This window comes from Larimichthys crocea, chromosome XVII (assembly GCF_000972845.2).
Source record: "Larimichthys crocea isolate SSNF chromosome XVII, L_crocea_2.0, whole genome shotgun sequence".
Lineage (NCBI taxonomy): Eukaryota > Metazoa > Chordata > Actinopteri > Sciaenidae > Larimichthys > Larimichthys crocea.
Genome location: NC_040027.1, coordinates 22,624,677 through 22,643,843, shown reverse-complemented (window position 1 = coordinate 22,643,843; position 19,167 = coordinate 22,624,677). Strand labels below are relative to the sequence as shown.

Genomic DNA, 19,167 nt, shown 5'->3' with positions numbered 1-19,167 from the left:
AAAATGTTACACATTCTTGTGTATTTGCCACAGTTACATATCGTTACTGGGCTGTGGGCCTCTTTTGACCTCGCTGTTTGTTTTGTCGTGATACTTCTAATTAAACAAAGTTGATGCTGATCAAATGAGAATCGATAAAGAATCGATTTGTTAAGCAGAGTTGATAATCATGACATGTGAACCCTGATTAAAATGTTTAAAAAAGCAAAACGTGACGGTCTCAAGTGTCTGCATCATATCCGCTCTGTGCAACATGAGGCACACAATCCCAAATGGCATAGTGCCCTGCTGTCTGCAAGATGGTGAATTGGTTTCATATGTGTGCCTCCGGTGACTATTGATTCAAACCCCAAAGCCCAGCAGTTTAGATTAGTGGAGTGACACCCCATGCTGCACACCCACTTGAAGTGAGCCACAGCAGTGCACACTAGAGGAGATCGCTGCCATCGGTCAACACCAACACAGGGGGCACTAATGCGGGCAGCAGTGACAGAACACATCCTTCCTTCCTCACTCCCCAGGGACTCTGCAGCATGCCACGTGTCTCTTAGATTGCTGCCTTTTCCAGCTGTGCACCAGCAGTGCCAGGATAGAGTAGTGAGCATCTGAGTGAATTTTAAAAACATGGTCTGCCACAGAATCAAAGCAGGATACTAATATTAATGCAATATAACATAAGCATGTCTGTAAAGAATATCATAAAAAACAGACGTGAAATAATTTTGATGCTACACTGATGTGTAATTAGGTGAATGGTGTCTGTGTCAGTCTGCACCTGTTCGTGTACAATGTAACTTTGTGTTTCAGATACAATTGCTCACAAGAAGTATGTATCGCTGTATGGCTCTATGCCACACACCACCAACTAGTTCACCTTGAGTGAAACTGGATCATATTTTATGCTAAAATGCTGACGTGGAGCAAAGCCGGTGTCATGCTAGAGCTGGAGCTGTGCAAGCAGGCAATGGACATAATGATAGAGGTCAACAAAACCAAAGAAGACGCTGATGAAAGAAGCTAAAATAGAAAAGGAAAGAGTGACTGAGTAGGAAGCCACTGGACAAGAATAAATCTGAGACTGACTTTTATTCATTGTTGAGTGTTTGTGAAATAAAAAGTTGAGATATATCAAATGTGCTGCTGGAGTTATTTTTATCTTGAAAGAAAAATTTGAGAAAATATGATTAACATTTAAGACAATGTTGTTGCAGGAGGGTCACTGTTTCTAGAAAGACATTTTGCCACAAGTGCAATTTTGAAATCCCAAATACATACCTTAAAACCAAAACTATCTACATGGATAGCTACCATTGGGGGTAAGAGGAGTAAGAAAACATGCCAGAATTTTAGACTTCACAGAGGAGATTAAATCAAAACCCCAAATCTAAAGCTAAATCTATGTATTTAACTGACTAAGAAATGTGACAATACGTGCTTTTCTTACTTTCAGGCATGATGTGATGCATGGCAACAGACAGGAAGAAGATGGCGTCGCTGTAGTAAGCCCCAGAGCCAGCGCTGAAGTGCTTCTGCATGGCCTCCACAATAGGGAATAGCTTCTGTGTGAGAGCCACCACGTCATGGAACAACACCTGCATGGCAGATCGACACAGTGGAGTCATGTTAGTACAACAATGTCAAAACTGCAGTAGAGGTGGGAAATATATGACATAAATATAAAGACATAATTTCATGTTGCTATGGGTACATACGGTGTCAGATTTGTGTATATAGTTTAAATATGTTTTCCTCATCTTAAAAAGGCTTAATTCCAGTTTGTTTAGACTGCTCTCAGAGGCTGTGAATGCCTCACATGAATCTCAACAAAGATGTTCCCAGTGGGTAATCAATTTAAAAGCACAAATACTCATTTTTAAAACATGGCTACATTAAACTGAATTGCATACATAATATGAAAAAGGTATTTAGTCAAACGTATCACAATATTTGAGTCCATCAGCATCTAACAGCCTTTTACTACAGATGGCTGCATTTATTATAAGAATCAGAGATGTATGGGACATGTATGATGCCATCATATTCTCCTCAGGACCAGATGATTTTGTTTAGAAAGTATTCAGTTTGAATGACTCGCTGATGTGACATTTCCAACTTCAGAAGTGAACATTTTGTGAGAGCTTTAAAGTTCAGGAGTTGTTGTAAATCCTAACAATAACTTATCTATTTTTGTGTCCTTTAAAATCAGAACAAACCACCAGAAATGACAAGCTGTACACATAGGAAAGGTAGGTACTGTACTGTCGGACGATTTGACCAGAAACATGGAAGGTGACTCAGAAGACTCCGCACACTTTGTGTAACCGCTCATGTAAACCTTTTACTGTTACAGTTACCAAAGAGAACCATGCTGTGACTGTTTTTAAAGAAAAACACACATTTTTCTCCAACGCACTGCCTTGTGTCTTTTTATTTATTTATTTATTTTTTAAGTTTTGACTACAAATGATGCTTGTGTCCAAGTTTTCTGCCCCTCGGTGCTGCTCCTCTGAGCTTTAAATCCCACGGCAGCTGTGAGGCAGGGGATTTTTGATCAGGTACCATTGATATCTCTACAGATTACTGAAAGAGGATTTTTTGAAATATACTAAGCACTGATTATCATTATAGCTTTTCTGCAGGAGGAAAATTAAATATGTTGGTTTGGGACAGAGGAGAAATCTGGAAGCATACATGTTAGAGGATGCAGATTAAACCTGGACAATATGGATGTCTTATCAGGTCCATGCGCCTCGATAGGCAAACATCATTAAATGATCCCTGGCAGATTAAGGTAAGCCCTTGTCATTTGCAGAAATCAGTACCGTCCTGGGTTGCTGTTAGTAATGTGCTGTAGGTACAATAAGTACTACTTAAATTCCTGACAGATAATTTTCACTGCATTTAATTTAAAGCACTTATTAGATGTCCCGAACTCATCCAAAATAAATGACTATATTATATGAGCAACACCACATTGTTGTTTTGTTAATATCACAAACTATGTTCATTGTTTCATTTGAAAGCAAGCAATGAGAATTGACACATCGGGGGGCATCTCATTTTTGTGTTTTCATCATGAAAAACACTATCATTTACAACCAATTGACAAACCATATATATTTAAAAAAACTGGCACAACCCTGTCAATAAATGTTTTTGTTTTTTTTACTTTAATGTTAAACAGCAGACTGATTTTTTTGTCATTTTAGTAGCTATGATTACTTTTCACTCTTGTAGCATGAACAAAAAGACCACCAGTCATGTATTTTTATCTGTGCCACATAAAAGATTATTTAAATATGTGTTTTGAAATTCATTTTAAAGAAGCATTAAATGGAACCGTTGCTTGTGCAGCATTTTCTTTGATAAAAAATGGTCCAAAACGAGAGCACTTCACTGACCAGCCTTGAGATGAGATGCTTGAACATACAATTGAAGCTCTACCGTTTCAAAGTAGCAGCAAAGTTTAAGAGTTTAAATACTAGTTACTATTTTATACTTAGGCCGTGTGGTTTGTGAGGGACAAATTAAGGACCCACCCTGTACTGGGAGTTGAACACGAATAAATGTGTGACAGGCAGCTGTTGATTGGGAAAGGGATTCGTCATTTGGTGAAAAAAAGTTCCAATTAAGTTTGATAAACATTATATTATTCTTACAGACTTCAACTTCCACTTTAATGTGCAATGGTTTACATTGTTTTTCAATGAGCACACACCACTTCAAACTCCTTCAACCCAGATTTTTTCAAAAAAAAATTGGACACACTGACAAGCAGTAAAATAGCCAAACATCATTTTTCAGTCATAAAATAAATACTGTCGTGTTCTGTATACTTTTGATACTTTTGGCATTCAGTGTATTTGGTGAAGTGATATTATTAGTTCACAAACAAAACCAGCTGCACATAGTTGACTTCAGAGGCTGGACATGTTTGGCAGTCGTATTGTTTTTTGAAGGGTTGCTGGGACTGAGCAAATTCTCCTTTTTTGATTACCTCATTTCTACGGAGATGCGGGAAATCCAGAAGTTTAAACTTCTATATACTGTACACAACTAATATTGCCAGGAGAAGCTGTGTGCGTGCATAACTTTGAAACAACAATATCTCTCAAAATCATTTATCTTCTTTGTGTGGGCAGATTTTTAAATACATTTACATTTAATCTTATCAAGGGCGCAGGAAAAACATAAAGGTTTACAAAGTACCTGCCTATTAGCAGAATTAATTATTATCATGAAACCAGGATTTTGCAGGCTACAGTTATAATCACTGCATCCCTATATGAAAGTGGAACATATCATGAAGCGATGACTCGAGTGTAAAAAGATGTTGTGTCATGAGGACTGTGTGAATGTTGGTCAGCAGTAATGAGCACAGCCTCTGGGCAGTGCGGCTCTGCGGGCTGTTTGTTGCGAATGTCAAGTGGGTCGGTGAAATTACCACTACTGGGAAGCGATGGAGGCTAAAATTCTTGGATAACAACCCTCAAGCTCCTTTAAGATAAATAATTAATAGAAATGAGGCTCAAGATGAACACACAAGGATGTCAACATGCTCGTATACACTGCATCCATCAGGCCTGCGGGCGTCCCCGTCCCATCTGTAACCTTGGCGTGACTTCTGTGACTGTTAGCGGTCACATCAGGAGACACACAGCGGCCAATGTTTGTGTCAGTAGTGGCAGAACATGGTTTCATTATTTTATGATTCATTATTTAGACCCATGATGTATAAAAGCACTGGTCTGGAAGGATCCTGTGAAACTGATAAAACCACTGAGCGAACAGCTTGCCAGTACAACCCAAGCACTTTTTTCCCTTTGCCACTATGTACTCACTCGAGCTGGACTGATATACCAGCATTGATGTTTTCAGCCAATTTCAGCTTATCACAGATATACTGGCATCCACGCAAGATATTTCAGTACAGACAGCTAAAAACATGCCTTTTTAATTAGGATATTTTTAGGAGCATTTAGCGCTTTCTTTGAAAGTGGGCAGTAGACAGAAGACAGGAAATCAGGGAAGAGAGACGATAAGTACAAAAAGTCCCCGGCCAGAGTCGTACCAGGACACGTAGCCAAAGATATCTTTGAGGTCATTTAGAAACAGTTGCCTCCTCGATACCTATCCTTATTTAATACATAAATTTAAAGGAAGTTGATGAAAACTGTGAATAGGGGTGCCCAGTAGCTCACCTGGTAAAGCTCAGCCTGCAGTCCTTACCACAACTAGGTTTGATTCCAACCTGCAGCCCTATGCTGCATGCCATCCCCTCTCAAACCCACCTTGAAGCTAAATCTCCCACTGTCACCATTCAATACCGATCTGATAGTAACATAAATAATCATGATCGATTTGTTTTTTCTAAAGAATTGTGACCAAGTTACACAGTGAGTGGATTCTCTCTGGTGGACAAAAAAAGGCTTTCATTTCTGTCCAGCATTTTCTTGTTACTGAACAATACCGTACAATCTGCAACAGGCAAACATTGGCCTTCAGATGAATCGTTTAACTTGAATAAAAATGCTAAAATCCAAAAAGTGTTCATCAGGCTTTGCTATGCACAATTGAGTGACGAGCACATACTACCAACAACTAACAGACCCATGCGGTTAGGGTGGTCTAAACTCGTAACATCTCTAATATATATAAATATCTATGCTGTATTCCTACATCAACACTCTGCTTTCAAACTGATTTTTGGTTGACAGTTTAATTAAATGTAACCAACAAATGTGTTTCTTATTGGCAAACTTTTAGTGACTATTTGTTTGTGATGCCGTTAATGTAAGACTGCCATAATTATATATTTTTGTATCATTCTAGGACACCTCAATGTCTCGCTAATACTGTCAATCCTTTGTACTACCCCTGCAAATGTCCTAAATATGTGTTTTGTATCTTGGCCAACTTTGACTTGACGGATAGTTATTCACAGGAAGGGGTGGGGGGATAATCTCTGCATACCAGTTTTGGCTGTACTCTTCTTTAACACCCTGGTAACTCAACAGATCCAATTTATATCCATGTAACGGGTTTCACTTCATTTCACCGTCACATGTCAGATCTGAACAGAAAACCTGTCTAATATTTGTATATGTATTTTACAATTTACACTTCAGCTGTGCTCCCACAAGACTCTGATCTCAGTCTGAGTATAGAGATGAACAAGAAAGCAATCAGACCAACAGGCTCAAAAACTGCCAAGATGCCAAGCTGAGCAAACCTCTAACCAATCCAAAGCAGGCGCGGCTTGAGCCTAAGCTAATACAGAGCTGTAACATCCACACCAGATGTTGTACATGATGACACATTCCTGAGAGAAAAGGCCTAGCTGGTGAGGATTTAGAAGGAAGTAATTTGTAAACAAGTTTATGTCTGTGTGTCCTGTGAAGAATACAAAAGAGGAGAAACAGGGCAGGACATAGCATGCAACAGAAAGCGCCACAGAGAGGCGACATAATCCTCTGTTTTGGCAGTGAGGACACAGTAGGAGGGATATGCCCATTAGTGAGAGATCAAGTTTGGAAGGCCAACACTGCCACCATGTGCTTCAACCTTAAACAGCACTACAGGTCTTTCTCACGGAGGACTGGGTAAAGAGGTCAGTGTGCTTCAAATGACGTGCTTGTCAGTACGTTGAACAGCACCTCAGATCCTGTCATCTGTCCAACATTGGAAATCAGGTCTGCATCTGACAATTCAAGTCGAAAAGCAAGTTCATTTGTCATCGTCTAAAAAAGCAAGAACTTAAACTACTCCATTATTTTATTCTTTCCACAACTATTCACTTCTCATGTGTACAAACCAGTACAACACGATGGATACATTTCAGAAGAGACAACCCAGAAGTCTGTACCATTATTATTATTATCATTATCTGTACAATATTTGATCTCAGTCATGTTTGATCTTCTCGTCTCCTGGCGTAGTCAGACGACATGTTGTACAGACTACAAGCTGACTTTGCATCTGACTCTAAAGTGTGAGCTAATTAAATCTTTTTACTTTCAACAGCATGAGAACAACCCAATGTACATCAAAAGTAACTTCACAAGAAGCTAAACTTATTTCTTTCAGTCAAATAATGAGGTCATCTTATATTTAAATGAACATATAATCAAGTGCAAACATGTTTAGACCGCCTACCTCATACTTAAACGTTGCATCAAGGAGAAATTCCTGCAGCATCCTCTCTCCCAGTTCTTTGCTGGTCGGGTCACTCACAAAGTGAAGGACCAACACCTCTCCCTCCTGGAAGCGTCCATGCTTAACCATAGACAACATGGCCACCTTGAACTTGTCCTGCAGGCTCCGGCTCTTGTCCACCTTGGTAAACATCATGAGTGCGTGATAGCGACGGTCACCAGCATCACTGTCCACCATCCTGGGCCTAAATCCCTCACTCTCTCCGCCTACATCTTGTTCTTCCCATCCTTGCTCCTCAGATCCAGCTGTGTGTGGGAGCCTGGTGTCCACTGTAAGGTCTGCATCGTTCCTGTTGGTGTTGTGGCTGGCCTGGGTCTGCTTGATCCTCTTTGTGGTGGTGGAGAAGTTCTGCCTCTCTGAGCCAAAGTAGTAAAAAGCTACAACAGCAAGTGCGGCAGCCAGGAGCAGCACAAACTGATAGGACCTGAAAGTACTGATCCTACCCATGATTCTGACTACCAGTCTTAGGATGCCCATATCTCCCTATTGGTGTCATGAGAATGGGGGTGGACATGGGAAAATATTCACCATTTTGTATCCCTCATATGTTTGTAGGTTGCCAACATTTTCCTGTAAGAGACAGAGTACTCATTCAGACATTCCAGCACTGGTAAAAAGCAGTAGTAACATGAGCTCAAATAAGTCAACTCAGTAAGTGGAGGAGAAAAGTGCAGAGCAAGAGTAACACTTTTCACAAAATCAGCTCTGGTTCTGTTCAGGATCAACAACAGTCAACAATAAGCTGTAAAAAACTGTTGTTTGTATGGTAAAAAAAAAAAAACTGGCAGCTGTGGTTGAATTACAGTAGAACTTTTTAAAATATTACAGTAAAATGATTTTTGTACTGTTGATTTCACATTTAAGGTTGGTGATTTGTACCATATATTAAAATATCTGTAGGTCTGTCTGCCAAACCATGACCATAAAATATGCCATTAAATATTATTATATAATATTAAATAATGTGTTTTACTGTATAGTAACAGTCTCTAATATAAAATACGTTATTCTGTATACGTTCCATTAAAATAGTGTATAAATAAAGGTTTTGAAATATGACTGTGTTTTACTACTTACAGGAAACGCAGTCATACCTCTTGGCATATTTTACGGCCTTTTGCTGTCATGGTTTGGCAGTTTTTTACCATAAAATGTAAAGACATGGTGTAAAATAAACAAATCTTCTATGAGAACGATCTGTAGCCAAACAGGGTCGACTGTATTTGTTTCTGATGGTGGTACTTGGAGAGCCAAATATTTTCTGAGGTGGCGCACGGTGTAAAAAGTTTGAGAAACGCTGGTCTAGTCTATTTAATCGTGTCATACAAAATGCTGTGCGGCATTCGTTTCTTTTGCATATGCTACATATAAATAACTCATTTTCACAGTGTCAAAGCAACAACACAGGAACCAATGCATGAAAACTACAGATCTACCAAAGCTAACGAAGAGTACAGCACTTTTAAACTGCTCTAGTTACCACCTCTAGTTACTAGATATATTTCACTACTTAGATCGATCGAATCACACATCCTGTATCTCATGTAGTCTAGCTGCAGCCGACTGAGTTGAACTCTCTGAGTCTGTCTGACCACACGTCCTGACATCTTTGGTGCCTTTGATTCAGTGGGACTCGAACTTCCCTAAAAACACCTCGGTGTGTCCATGTGTGATTGATCCAACCTGTAATCTGTGTTGGAAATACTGTTGTTATAGTCGACACATGATTGATAAAGAATAAATAAAAGCATTCAAACCTCTACCACAAATACATATAACACATATACAGTAAATGCCTGTAAAAGAGAAAGTCAGCATCCTTATTTCCCACGTCCATGGAAATAATGTGAAGGTAACATGCCAGACAGATAATTACAATCCTGTTTAAGTCCCTTATGTCCCCTTTATATTTGCTATTTATTGCATTGCTCCTGTACTTTTAATTTTATGCTGATTTAACCCCTCTCACTTAGACTTTTGCCTCTCTCCATAAACATTAGGTACACTTGTGGCTTCCCAGACCTCTGCAGGCAGGGTTTTCATAAATCTCCCGCCAATGTTACACCGTAAATCACGCTGTTATCATGCACAGAAAATATCATTTACTTCTGCAGGGGTGCATCCACTTGCCTGTCTCGTGTTGGTCTCCGTAGGTCCATCTTGACAGCTTGTTGGCGGATTAAGCTGCCCTGAGCTGTGAACATGCACCGGATCTTTAACTTTTATGAAGCAATACGACATTAACCAAGGTTACACTGAACTTTAACGACACTATTAACATTGAAACAATGTCATATCATCAAAACGTGGAGTCATAAACGCTGCAGAAACCTGCTGACACAAGCGAAGATGCTAGGAAGTTAGCAAGCGGCGACTTTGCGCCCAGACGTGGGTCGATGAGTTGAGAGAGAGATACTGTTTGTTTAACCCAAACACTGAGCCGAGCACTGCTTAAAATCACCGGTATGCCTCTGAGTACCCATGTCGCTGTAAAACTACTGCGCTATTTGCACGGTTTTGTGTTTCAATAAAGATAAACGATAAAAAAAAGACGTGATTTGGAGAAACCCTAAGCTAGCAGCCTAGCAACGAAATACTGTGACGCAACCTTAGCCACGCCCACTATGAGCAGCCGTATTCCGAGGCATGATGCCTTCACGTACAGTTGGAAAAATGCCAGGTGTCATTTTTACGTACGAACAGATAGAGCAAAGAATGATAGTTGACTTAATTTCAATTTGCTGACTTCTTCTTTTTAATCTCGTCTGATAGATTCTGCTCAGTATGTAGAATTACCAAAACCTTATTTTGTAGCATAATAATTGTTAAAACATTAACAACACAAAGACTTGGTTAGTTGTTTCTACACCGGCAATGATACTATATATTGTTTGCCTTGAAGTTAAACATTTAAAAATAACACAACACAATAACACATGATTCACATTTCTCCTCTTTGTCCTGCTTATGTAACATAATGTAAATATCATCATATAATAACATATTATTATTGGATCATTTTAAACTCACAAATATTAAATAACATATTATTATTGGATCATTTTAAACTCACAAATATTAATCAGTATCAGCCTCAAAAATCCAATAAGGGTCAGGCTATAAAATTAGCTTAGAGATAGCAGCAGAACTTAAACAGGTGCAAAGATCTGACTTACAAATAGAAAACTATAAAAAGTTTAATAAGAATAATAATAATAATAATAAGAATAATAATAAAAGTGGAAACAGAACTACAGAAATAGAAAAGATTGCACAGTTAAAGGTGCAGTGTGTAAGATTTGGGGACTATATTTTTAGAATAAGGCAAACATGGAATATAACATTCATAACTATGTTTTCATGCATGTATAATCACCTTAAAATAATAATCAAAAAAATAAAAATGATCCTTTTATATCTACAGTGGGAGCGGGTCCTCTTTCATGGAGGCCACCATGTTGAAACACCGTGTTTCTACAGTAGCCCAGAACAGACAAACTAAATTTGTGACTCTAAACGGGGTCCTTAAAGTGTTGTTTCTCCTTTACACCATGAATGTAAGGGTGATGCGAGGAGATTGCAATGCAGCGATTAGTCCACTAGATGCAACTAAATTCTACACACTGAACCTTTAAATTAAGCTTATAAGTTTTTAAAAAAGTATTTTGGTCATATTAACTTAGGTGACGGTTCCCATTACTTCTTCCACCACTGTTACATCTTCACCAAACACATTATGTCATAATTTTGGCCTAGTACTCTCATTGCAATTTTTTTCTATTTTATTTCATTTATACCTTGCAGTTATAATTTATATCACGGTCACTTACTTTTGTAATATTATTTGTATTATGCTCACTACTCTTGCAAAAAGATTATTATTTGTATCATGGTCACTTTCTTTGCAATATTTTCTTACACTATGGTCACTTTACATTACAATACTCTTTTTATATATCATGCCACTTTTATCCTCAGTACTTGCCTGTTTTGAAGGTTCATTGTTTTTCGTGTTTATTGTGTAGGTTATAGATATTTCTGTCTGTTTATTGTGTTTGTTCTTGTTGGCCTTTTCTACTTTTTTCTAATTCTGTAGTGTATGCTACACTTTCCTCTGCTGCTGTAACAAGTACATTTCCGCGCGGTGTGATGAATAAAGTATATCTACTTGAACGAAACTCACGGGTCCGAGCTTACAAATTGCCCGTGAAGGCATCACTCCTGCCTCACGACATTCGGCGGTGGCATTGTTGCTGGGTGCCCGCGGCCGTTGTGTTCTCGTCGGCGGTAAATGTTTAACCATCTTCTGTACCTGCAGGAAAGATGCTGAGCCGTGCGTTCGCCTAATGTTATTTTCGTCGTAGACACTAAACCTTAGCTCGCGTTTTTTTGTTTGTTTGTTTTTGTTTTGAATCCAGGCACGTCGCTAGCGCAACGCTAGCTAGCTCGATCTTAGCCATCCGCGAAGATGAACTCGAGCACGCACGTCATCCAGGTGACCAACGTGTCCCCGAGCACCACCTCCGAGCAGATGAGGACTCTGTTCGGATTCCTCGGGAACATAGAGGAGCTCAAACTGTTTCCACCCGAGTGAGTATTGTTGACTCTTACATCTTTACCCCGAGCTAACGCCGGGCTCCGTCTCGAGGCCTTGCACCGTCGAGTAGGCCTCGCGCCCTTCGTGAACGCGGCAGCAGTCACTCCCCTTAGCGTCACCATGAGGTGTGTGATGATCGCTGTGCTGTGTGTGTGACTGGCTTTTAGCGTAGGTTTAAACCCCCCTTTCTTCCACAGACTTTCGGGATTCAGATAGTACCACCACTAATCGACGTCCATTTTTACTGGTGTGGATTTATGCTCATCCTCTTAATCTGTCATTTGTTTCTGACCTAGTAGTGACTCCTCACATTTGGGTAAATGAAAAGGCGTATAAGCCCACAGCCTTCTGTCTGATAAATGAAAACTGAAACACTTTTGTTTAACCTCACTGTAAAATGATTCATTTGTGCATTTTTGTCTTGACACTTCATGAGCGACAGTGTAAATAAACCCCTGCACCTCTTGATGTAACAGCTATTTTTTTTTTAATGAATGAAAAATGGGGAAAACCAATAAATCTAACATTAACATTGTAATAAAGTCGGTGACTTCTTGTTTGTGATCCCTATGGTCCCGCTTCAGTACATACAGCATTTTAATCAAGAAGATAGTAGGAAATAATTTGTTCTCTGCTTTGTATTCTCCTCTGTCGAATTACATCCGGCTTCTCGGCAGGTAGGACTTGTCAAGGACTGTAACAACAACATAATAACAGTTAAATAAATCAGTTTCACTCACAGGCAACCTGTGAGAAAGATAAAGCTTCAAAGCGTCAGTGATTTACCATGATGTTTGATTGCTGATGAGATTTGTGCTAACACTATGAATAATACAATGTGATGGTCTGTTCAGAGGACGTAGACGTCAGAGAGTGGATTATACTTTACAGCCCCGTAACATGTTATTAACTTGGTCGTCACAGGGGACACAAAACTCATTCGAGTCAGTTTGAAGAAGGCATGTTGGCTGTCCTTGTTTGTATTCTTTGCACAACATATCTGTATTTTTTTCCAGTGACTCTCCCTTGCCTGTGACTTCACGTGTCTGTTTTGTAAAGTTCCTTGAGTCTGAATCGGTGGGAGTTTCCCAGCACCTGACGAACACCGTCTTCGTGGACAGAGCCTTGATCGTGGTCCCTTTTGCTGAAGGTGGGTGTCTGTTTTTATTCTCGCGTGCGCTCACATCTCTGAACATGCATTCACGATGTGTAGGTTGTTTTTTTATTTTAGTAGAATTGCAAAAACACTTATCTGAGCCATTGTGATTCAAAATTAGCTAAGCTTTTCTGTGCTTGGCATAGGTATGTAAAAGGGAAAAAATTGTACATTTGTGTCCATGTCTTACAATCTAGCTGTAAACTTCTCTCTCTGTTATTTGTGTTGTGGTTTTCATAGTGGACAAGTCATTTGCAGAGAGCCCCTTCCTTGCTGGCTGAAAGTGGTCCTCTGCTGCCATCAGGAGATTAGAAAAAATAATGGCACCAGGCTCGCAAGCCCCCCCTTCTCTCTCTTGTTCTGCAGTAAAATATTAACTCTTTATTTTATTTTTTTTTCTCTCTGTTCAAGGCATCTTTTCTTTAAAAAAAGAAAAAAAAAACATAGCCACACAACTCTTAAGCAAAATGACGGGGTGGGGGAGAGGGAGCAGGGCAAATCTCGATTCAGACATGTTCAAAGGATTTGAATATTTTACAAATAAAATGTAAAATGTCGATTGTAGGCATGCATCAAATTAGGGATGCCCCGACCAGATCTGCTGGATGGTATCAGGCCAGTGTTTTTAATCATTTGGTATTGACTTGGAGCGTGAACCGGTTCTGATCCTGTGTTTATATTTTCACCTCTTCAGCAGATGTTCCTCTTAAAGATCTGCAGAAGAAAAACCTGTGTTTAAACTCATAATTTCATTATGTAAGCACACATACAGTTTATTTGCCGCCACCACACAGCCACTCTGACTCTCTATTGATAGTATGTCCAAGCCATTAAAGACCCCCACACATACACACCGGTGTTTTCAGTCACTGGATGATTAGACCTATTTAGGTTCAGGTTGGGTGAGACTGTGGTGGGAGGTTTGCTTACGTCCCCGAACTCCAAAGTGTAAGTTGTCCCGCCGTGACGTGCAAAAAGACTCATCTATGGAGTGAGGGAGATGTCAATCAAGCACAGTCCTGAGAGAGGTCTCATGAGCCAAATGAGTGAAAACACCTGCATGGCTGTACTGTGGGTCTGGTTGTTGTTGTCTTAATGCAGAGCCGTTGACCAAACAAACTGTGGACTGATTCGACTGAGTATACACTGTGCAACTGCTCAACAACAAAATGAATATATAAATACTGGACCAGGACTTGGTATTTGCAGAACATTGACTCTGATCAGGATAAATGTTCGGGACATCCCTACACAATGCACAAAGCATGCAGGATAGATTAACAAATCAGCTGTGCATGCTAGAGTAGATTTTGAAGGTGTGTGTGTGTGTGTGCCATCATCTACACAGTTACTTTCAGCAGATGTGGTGGAAATTTTAAAATTAGCACATCATTTGGTTATTAATCATGATAAGCACACAAACTGCCTTTGGCATTTACTTTGCTTCATGTGCCAAAGCTTTGTCTTCTTATTACACTGTGCATTTGTGTATCCAAATTTTCACTAACACACAGTCCAGAGATGAAAGTAGTTTTTTTTTTTTTTTTAAGCCTCTGCTTGATGTTGCAGTAAAAATTTTAAAAAATCTTTTTAAATTGACCCTCTCCACACATGACTCTGCAAGAGTTGAGTGACTCTCACGTTTAACAGTGGTGTTTCTTTTGTTGTTGTGTTTTACAGTTCTTTTTCCTGGTTCAGCCAGCCCTATATACCAGGCCCTGCTGAAAATGCCACCAACAGTTTTGTCTTCTGCAGCCTTATCCTGTTTCTCAAGTGTCCTTTCTGTTGTGTGTGTGTGTGTGTGTGCGCGTGTGTGTGTATGTCTCTCTCTCCCCCTCTCTCTCTCTCTCCCTCTCTCTCTCTCTCCCCCTTTTAAAAAAAATGTTAAAATGTCAGATTTAAAAAAATAGCCTGTTTTCAGATTGCACAACCATGGATGATCATCTCCATAAGATTTTCCCTTTTGATTTTACTGTTTGGTTTTTCTTCAGCTTTGGGCACATTTTTTCATGATGTTATCACAGCTTTTGTCCATTAACTGTTTAGCGCAGTTTATCTTTTGAAATTGTTTAGTCTTTCTAGTGACTGTTGGCTAAAAACCTAGCAGTACTGTAGCTTGTTAGTAGTATCTGGTTTTATCTGGTTGCCAAGTAAGTTTTTTTTTTTTTTTCTATTGAAGTTTTCTTTTCTTTTTTTGTGTGGTGGGATTGTACAAAGTAAACCACCAACAAAAGCCCAGAAAAGGTAATATGACTGAACCTTTTCTGTTTTTGTATTGGTAATGGTAAGTGATGTTGAAAATGTACCCTTGTGTCTACGCCCAAATCATGAACTTTGTTTTCTGTATCTCAATGTTTTTGTGTGCTTTATAGCGAAGCAGCCGGCGCGAGTCGCTTGTTCATAAAACATCTAATGAAAGTTGAGAGCACATCCCACGGGACAACTGGCTGTGCTTGCTTACGTTTGGTTCATGACTTAAAAAACAAGTACAGGTGATAAAATCTTGGCAGTGTTGACCACAGTGTGTATTGTGACTTTTAAACTCATAGCTGCTAATCCTACAATCATACTTTCACAAAGAGAAAAAAAAAAAAGTCAGGGATCAAGATTTACAGACAAGACAAAAAGTGGATTTTTTATTATTTTATTTTTTTTACTACAGAGTAGTTAGACTGAGGTGGCTTGTCTGCAAGTCTTGTCTGAGTGTTTATCGATGTTTGCATGGAGTATGTACTGAAATATTGTTGTCTTTCTCCAGGAGTCATTCCTGATGAATCTAAAGCTATGTCGCTGCTGGCTCCAGCCAATGCCGTGGCAGGAATGATGCCTGGGGGAGGCCTTCTTCCAACACCCAATCCTCTGGCAACAGTACGTTTTTAATAGGTTTACATCGTGTTGATTGTTGTCACGTGTGAGTCATGGATCTCAAGTCTAAAGTCTAGTTTTTGTAATGGCTCTGTGAATATCAGCCATATTTGTTAAACACCACACAGTAACATACAGAGAATGAACTTTGAAGCTGACAACTAAGTGGAGACCTTTTGAATTCAGTTTGAGACAGATTTAGAAAGCACTGGTTGATTGATGCTGGATTCCTCCATCTTAATTTAGGAATGAAATGTTTTTGTGATGAGCCGTTACCTTAAGCGTCTGTGTTTCTTGTTTCAGATGGGAGGGACACCGTTCGGAGGTCTTGGAGCTCCCAACATGGAGCAAATGGCTGCCATGGGAATGCCGGGACCTAACATGAACCCCCAGGTGAGCATTAAATCGTTGACGTTCATAGTAGAGGCACGTTAAAAACAAAATCTCTTCCTAATGCAACAAATCCTTCTGATCTCTTTTTCAGGCTCTTTCTGCAGACTTCTTGAAGCTCATGCAGTCCATGGACCCCAAGTAAGAAACCATACACAATCTTCATCCTGCATATGCAATCCAATGACCCTTGGGAGACGAATCTAAATAATTAATGCCACTTGACAGATTGAATCCATTAGCGGCCGGACTGAACCTGAATCCCGGGCTGAAGAACGACGCCTCCAATAAGGAGATTGAAGAGGCCATGAAGAGAGTCCGAGAGGCTCAGTCTCTCATTTCTGCAGCCATTGAACCAGGAAGTGAGTACTCGATTCTTTCATCTCCTTTGAAGAAACTCTTAGCAGGACTGTGTAGAAGCTTCTTTGGGAAGCTGTGTGTTGTATTTACCACATTTTTGAATTAATATTCAAGTGAGCTGAGAAATATTGGTTACACTACCTGATGGATATGTAACTGTGCATCATTGTTGTTTTTTTTGCAGACAAGAAAGATGACAAGCGCAAACATTCCCGCTCCCGTTCGCGGTCACGGCGTAGACGGTCCAGATCTCGCTCAAGACACAGGTAAAGACATCTGTATGACAGTCTGTCTTTTCTTTTCTGATAAGGAATTTAAGATGTCCACATGTGAAACACAAACGGTATATATTTAATTTCTGACATTTCTTGATTTTTGGCAGACGTTCAAAGAGCAGATCTCGGCGGAGATCCCATTCGAGGAGTAGGAGGAGGTCCAAGAGTCCGAGGAGGAGGAGGTCTCACTCCCGGGATAGAAGCCGCCGCAGTAGATCAAGGTCAGTGTCTCCATTGTTGTCTGGGGGAACCTCAGTATATTATGTTTTCATTTTATTTGTGAAATGAGCTGTAGTAATCATGATTTTTCTGCACTTTCTGAAATTGCCAGCACGTCCAGTTTGCGCAGAGAGTAAAGCAGATTTTCCTGTTTTGTGCAGCGTGCTGCTGCTGTTTGCTAAATCTTGTCGACCTTGCTTGTGTCTTGATCAGGGACAGGAGGAAGGAGGAGAAGTCTAAGAAAAGGTCAAAGACGCCCCCTAAGAGCTACAGCAGTGCCAGGAGGTCTCGAAGCATTAGTCGGTGAGTGCTTCTGAGCACGGTGTAATGAAGAAATGCAGCCACACATGCTCTGCACATGCTTTTTTTTCTAACGACTTTTTTCTTTGCTTGGTGTCCAAGGAGGCACAGGCGAAGCCGCAGTGCATCTCGGTCCCCCAGGAGGAAGTTATCCAGGTCTCCATCGCCCAGACGGTGATTTCTTATGCAATTTACATTCAAATTATTCAATCATGTTTTGGAGTCCATTTAAAACCAATGATTTTTTTCATGTTGACAGTCATAAGAAGGAGAAAAAGAAGGACAAGGAGCGTGAGAAGGACAGGGATAGAGACAGGAGGGAGGACAGGGACCGAAGCAGAGATGAAAGAGAGCGCTCCAGCAGTAAGAAGAAGAAGAGCAAAGACAAGGAACGAGACCGGGACCGCAAGTCTGACAGTGAGAAAGGAGACGTTAAGGTATGTTCCTGTCAAAACTATTAGGACATCTGTAGGTGGTGACATTTAATGTGAACCTGACTGAAAAATACTCACTCAAATTGTCTTGTCAGGTGACTCGGGATTACGACGAAGAGGAGCAAGGGTACGACAGTGAAAAAGAAGGAGAGGAGGATGAAGACGAGAGGAAGACCGACTCTGACTCTGCGTCGTCCCCTAAAGGCCAGGAGGAGATGGAAAGACCCGAGGGCCAAATTCCCAAAAAGTCCAAACTGAATGGAGACGATCACCATCAGGAAGACATGGAGATGAGCGACTAAGAATATCCCGAACCAGACCGTGTTATCTTTCCACTGTCCTCTTTTATATTTTTAATATAGGCCACAAAGTGTCTGTGCCTGATCACTCAGTTAAAAAAAAAAAGGTTTGTTGTCTTAACTGTAGAAGCATTGGGAGGGGAGGGGGTGTAGAAGGAGAGCAGTCAGATAATTTTTGTAAAGACAAGAAAACGAGGACTAAAATATGAATATGAGACATGGTTTTAAAGTGTCATTGCTGTACTTTTTTAAGATCCTGTTAATTTTGTTTTGTTTTGTTGCCTTTGTGTTTAAACTTCCTGACGGTAGAATACACAGCATTTTCCACTAAAATGTTGTTTATGTAAATATTTTACTAGTCAGGACTGAGTCCTTTCCTCGTTCAGACTGTTAGTCACTGACCACCCAGCCACCGACTTCATGTTAATATTTTTGTTGCTGAACCATCTTTTGCTTTAATTGTAATGCACCCAGTTGTATTTCAGCTGACCTTCCTATTTACACCCCTTTGTAAGTGTACACTGTAGATTGAAATGTGTTGTTGCAATGAAATACTTTGTCTTCAATAGGTTTTCCAAAGGAAACTAATAAAATTGGTTAAACTGTCAACATTGTGTCATTTAAAAGGAAATGTTAAAGCTTAAAGGTCCAATGTGTAGGAATTATTGAATAACAACCCGCCTCATCCTCCCCATACAAGCGTGTTTAGGAGAAACTATATTGCCTGTGAAACACGTGAAAGGCCCTCTTAAGACAGGGAGTCCATTCGAATAGTCAATTTTGCTTAGAGAGGTTCCTAACTGTGAAATGACCCTGAAGTATTTACACAGCTGCCATGATAAGAGGTGTTCAAATTCTCTGAATGTTGAAATGAGCTTCAGTGCTTCCTTCCTTATCTTCTTTAGGAGGGTAACGCAGTCCCACAATTCCTTCGGCAATAATGGAAAAGAATTGACACACCATTCGGTCATTCACAAACAGACGTTATTTAAAAAGTGCAATGCAGCAGAGAGACTGTGAAAATGGACAGACGTGTGACATAATGGAGTCATATTGC

At 39.9% G+C, this 19,167-nt stretch overlaps 2 protein-coding genes across 7 annotated transcripts in view; one reads left to right on the top strand and one right to left on the bottom strand.

Moving 5' to 3' along the window:
* Positions 1–9,870, bottom strand: part of xxylt1 (xyloside xylosyltransferase 1) — a 30,146-nt gene extending 20,276 nt beyond the window's left edge. Inside the window, exons 1-3 of one of the 2 annotated variants that reach the window (XM_010729292.3) lie at positions 9,346–9,870; positions 7,156–7,785; positions 1,445–1,592 (exon numbers count right to left, since the gene is read on the bottom strand). In XM_010729292.3, coding sequence (XP_010727594.2) covers positions 1,445–1,592; positions 7,156–7,692 — 685 coding nt within the window. In that variant the 5' untranslated portion in view covers positions 7,693–7,785; positions 9,346–9,870. Of the gene's footprint in view, positions 1–1,444; positions 1,593–7,155; positions 7,786–8,745; positions 8,939–9,345 lie in introns of those variants that run through there. The other variant, XM_027290407.1, reaches the window with a different exon arrangement.
* A 1,532-nt stretch (positions 9,871–11,402) lies between these two features.
* LOC104917762 (serine/arginine-rich splicing factor 11) lies at positions 11,403–18,719 on the top strand. Of its 5 annotated transcripts, XM_010729295.3 has the most exons (13): positions 11,403–11,502; positions 11,634–11,805; positions 12,829–12,962; positions 15,727–15,836; positions 16,137–16,226; positions 16,318–16,364; positions 16,452–16,585; positions 16,768–16,849; positions 16,966–17,079; positions 17,291–17,380; positions 17,480–17,551; positions 17,637–17,814; positions 17,907–18,719. In XM_010729295.3, exons 2-13 carry the CDS (start codon positions 11,684–11,686, stop codon positions 18,111–18,113), a joined length of 1,380 nt encoding a protein of 459 aa, XP_010727597.1. In that variant the 5' UTR covers positions 11,403–11,502; positions 11,634–11,683; the 3' UTR covers positions 18,114–18,719. The 5 variants fall into 5 exon arrangements, with proteins under 5 accessions (XP_010727597.1, XP_019110549.1, XP_027145981.1 ...); XM_019255004.2 differs by having other exon boundaries at positions 11,415–11,805; positions 17,480–17,533; XM_027290180.1 differs by lacking the exons at positions 11,403–11,502; positions 11,634–11,805 and adding an exon at positions 13,209–15,460 and having other exon boundaries at positions 12,827–12,962.
* Positions 18,720–19,167: the final 448 nt, after the last annotated feature.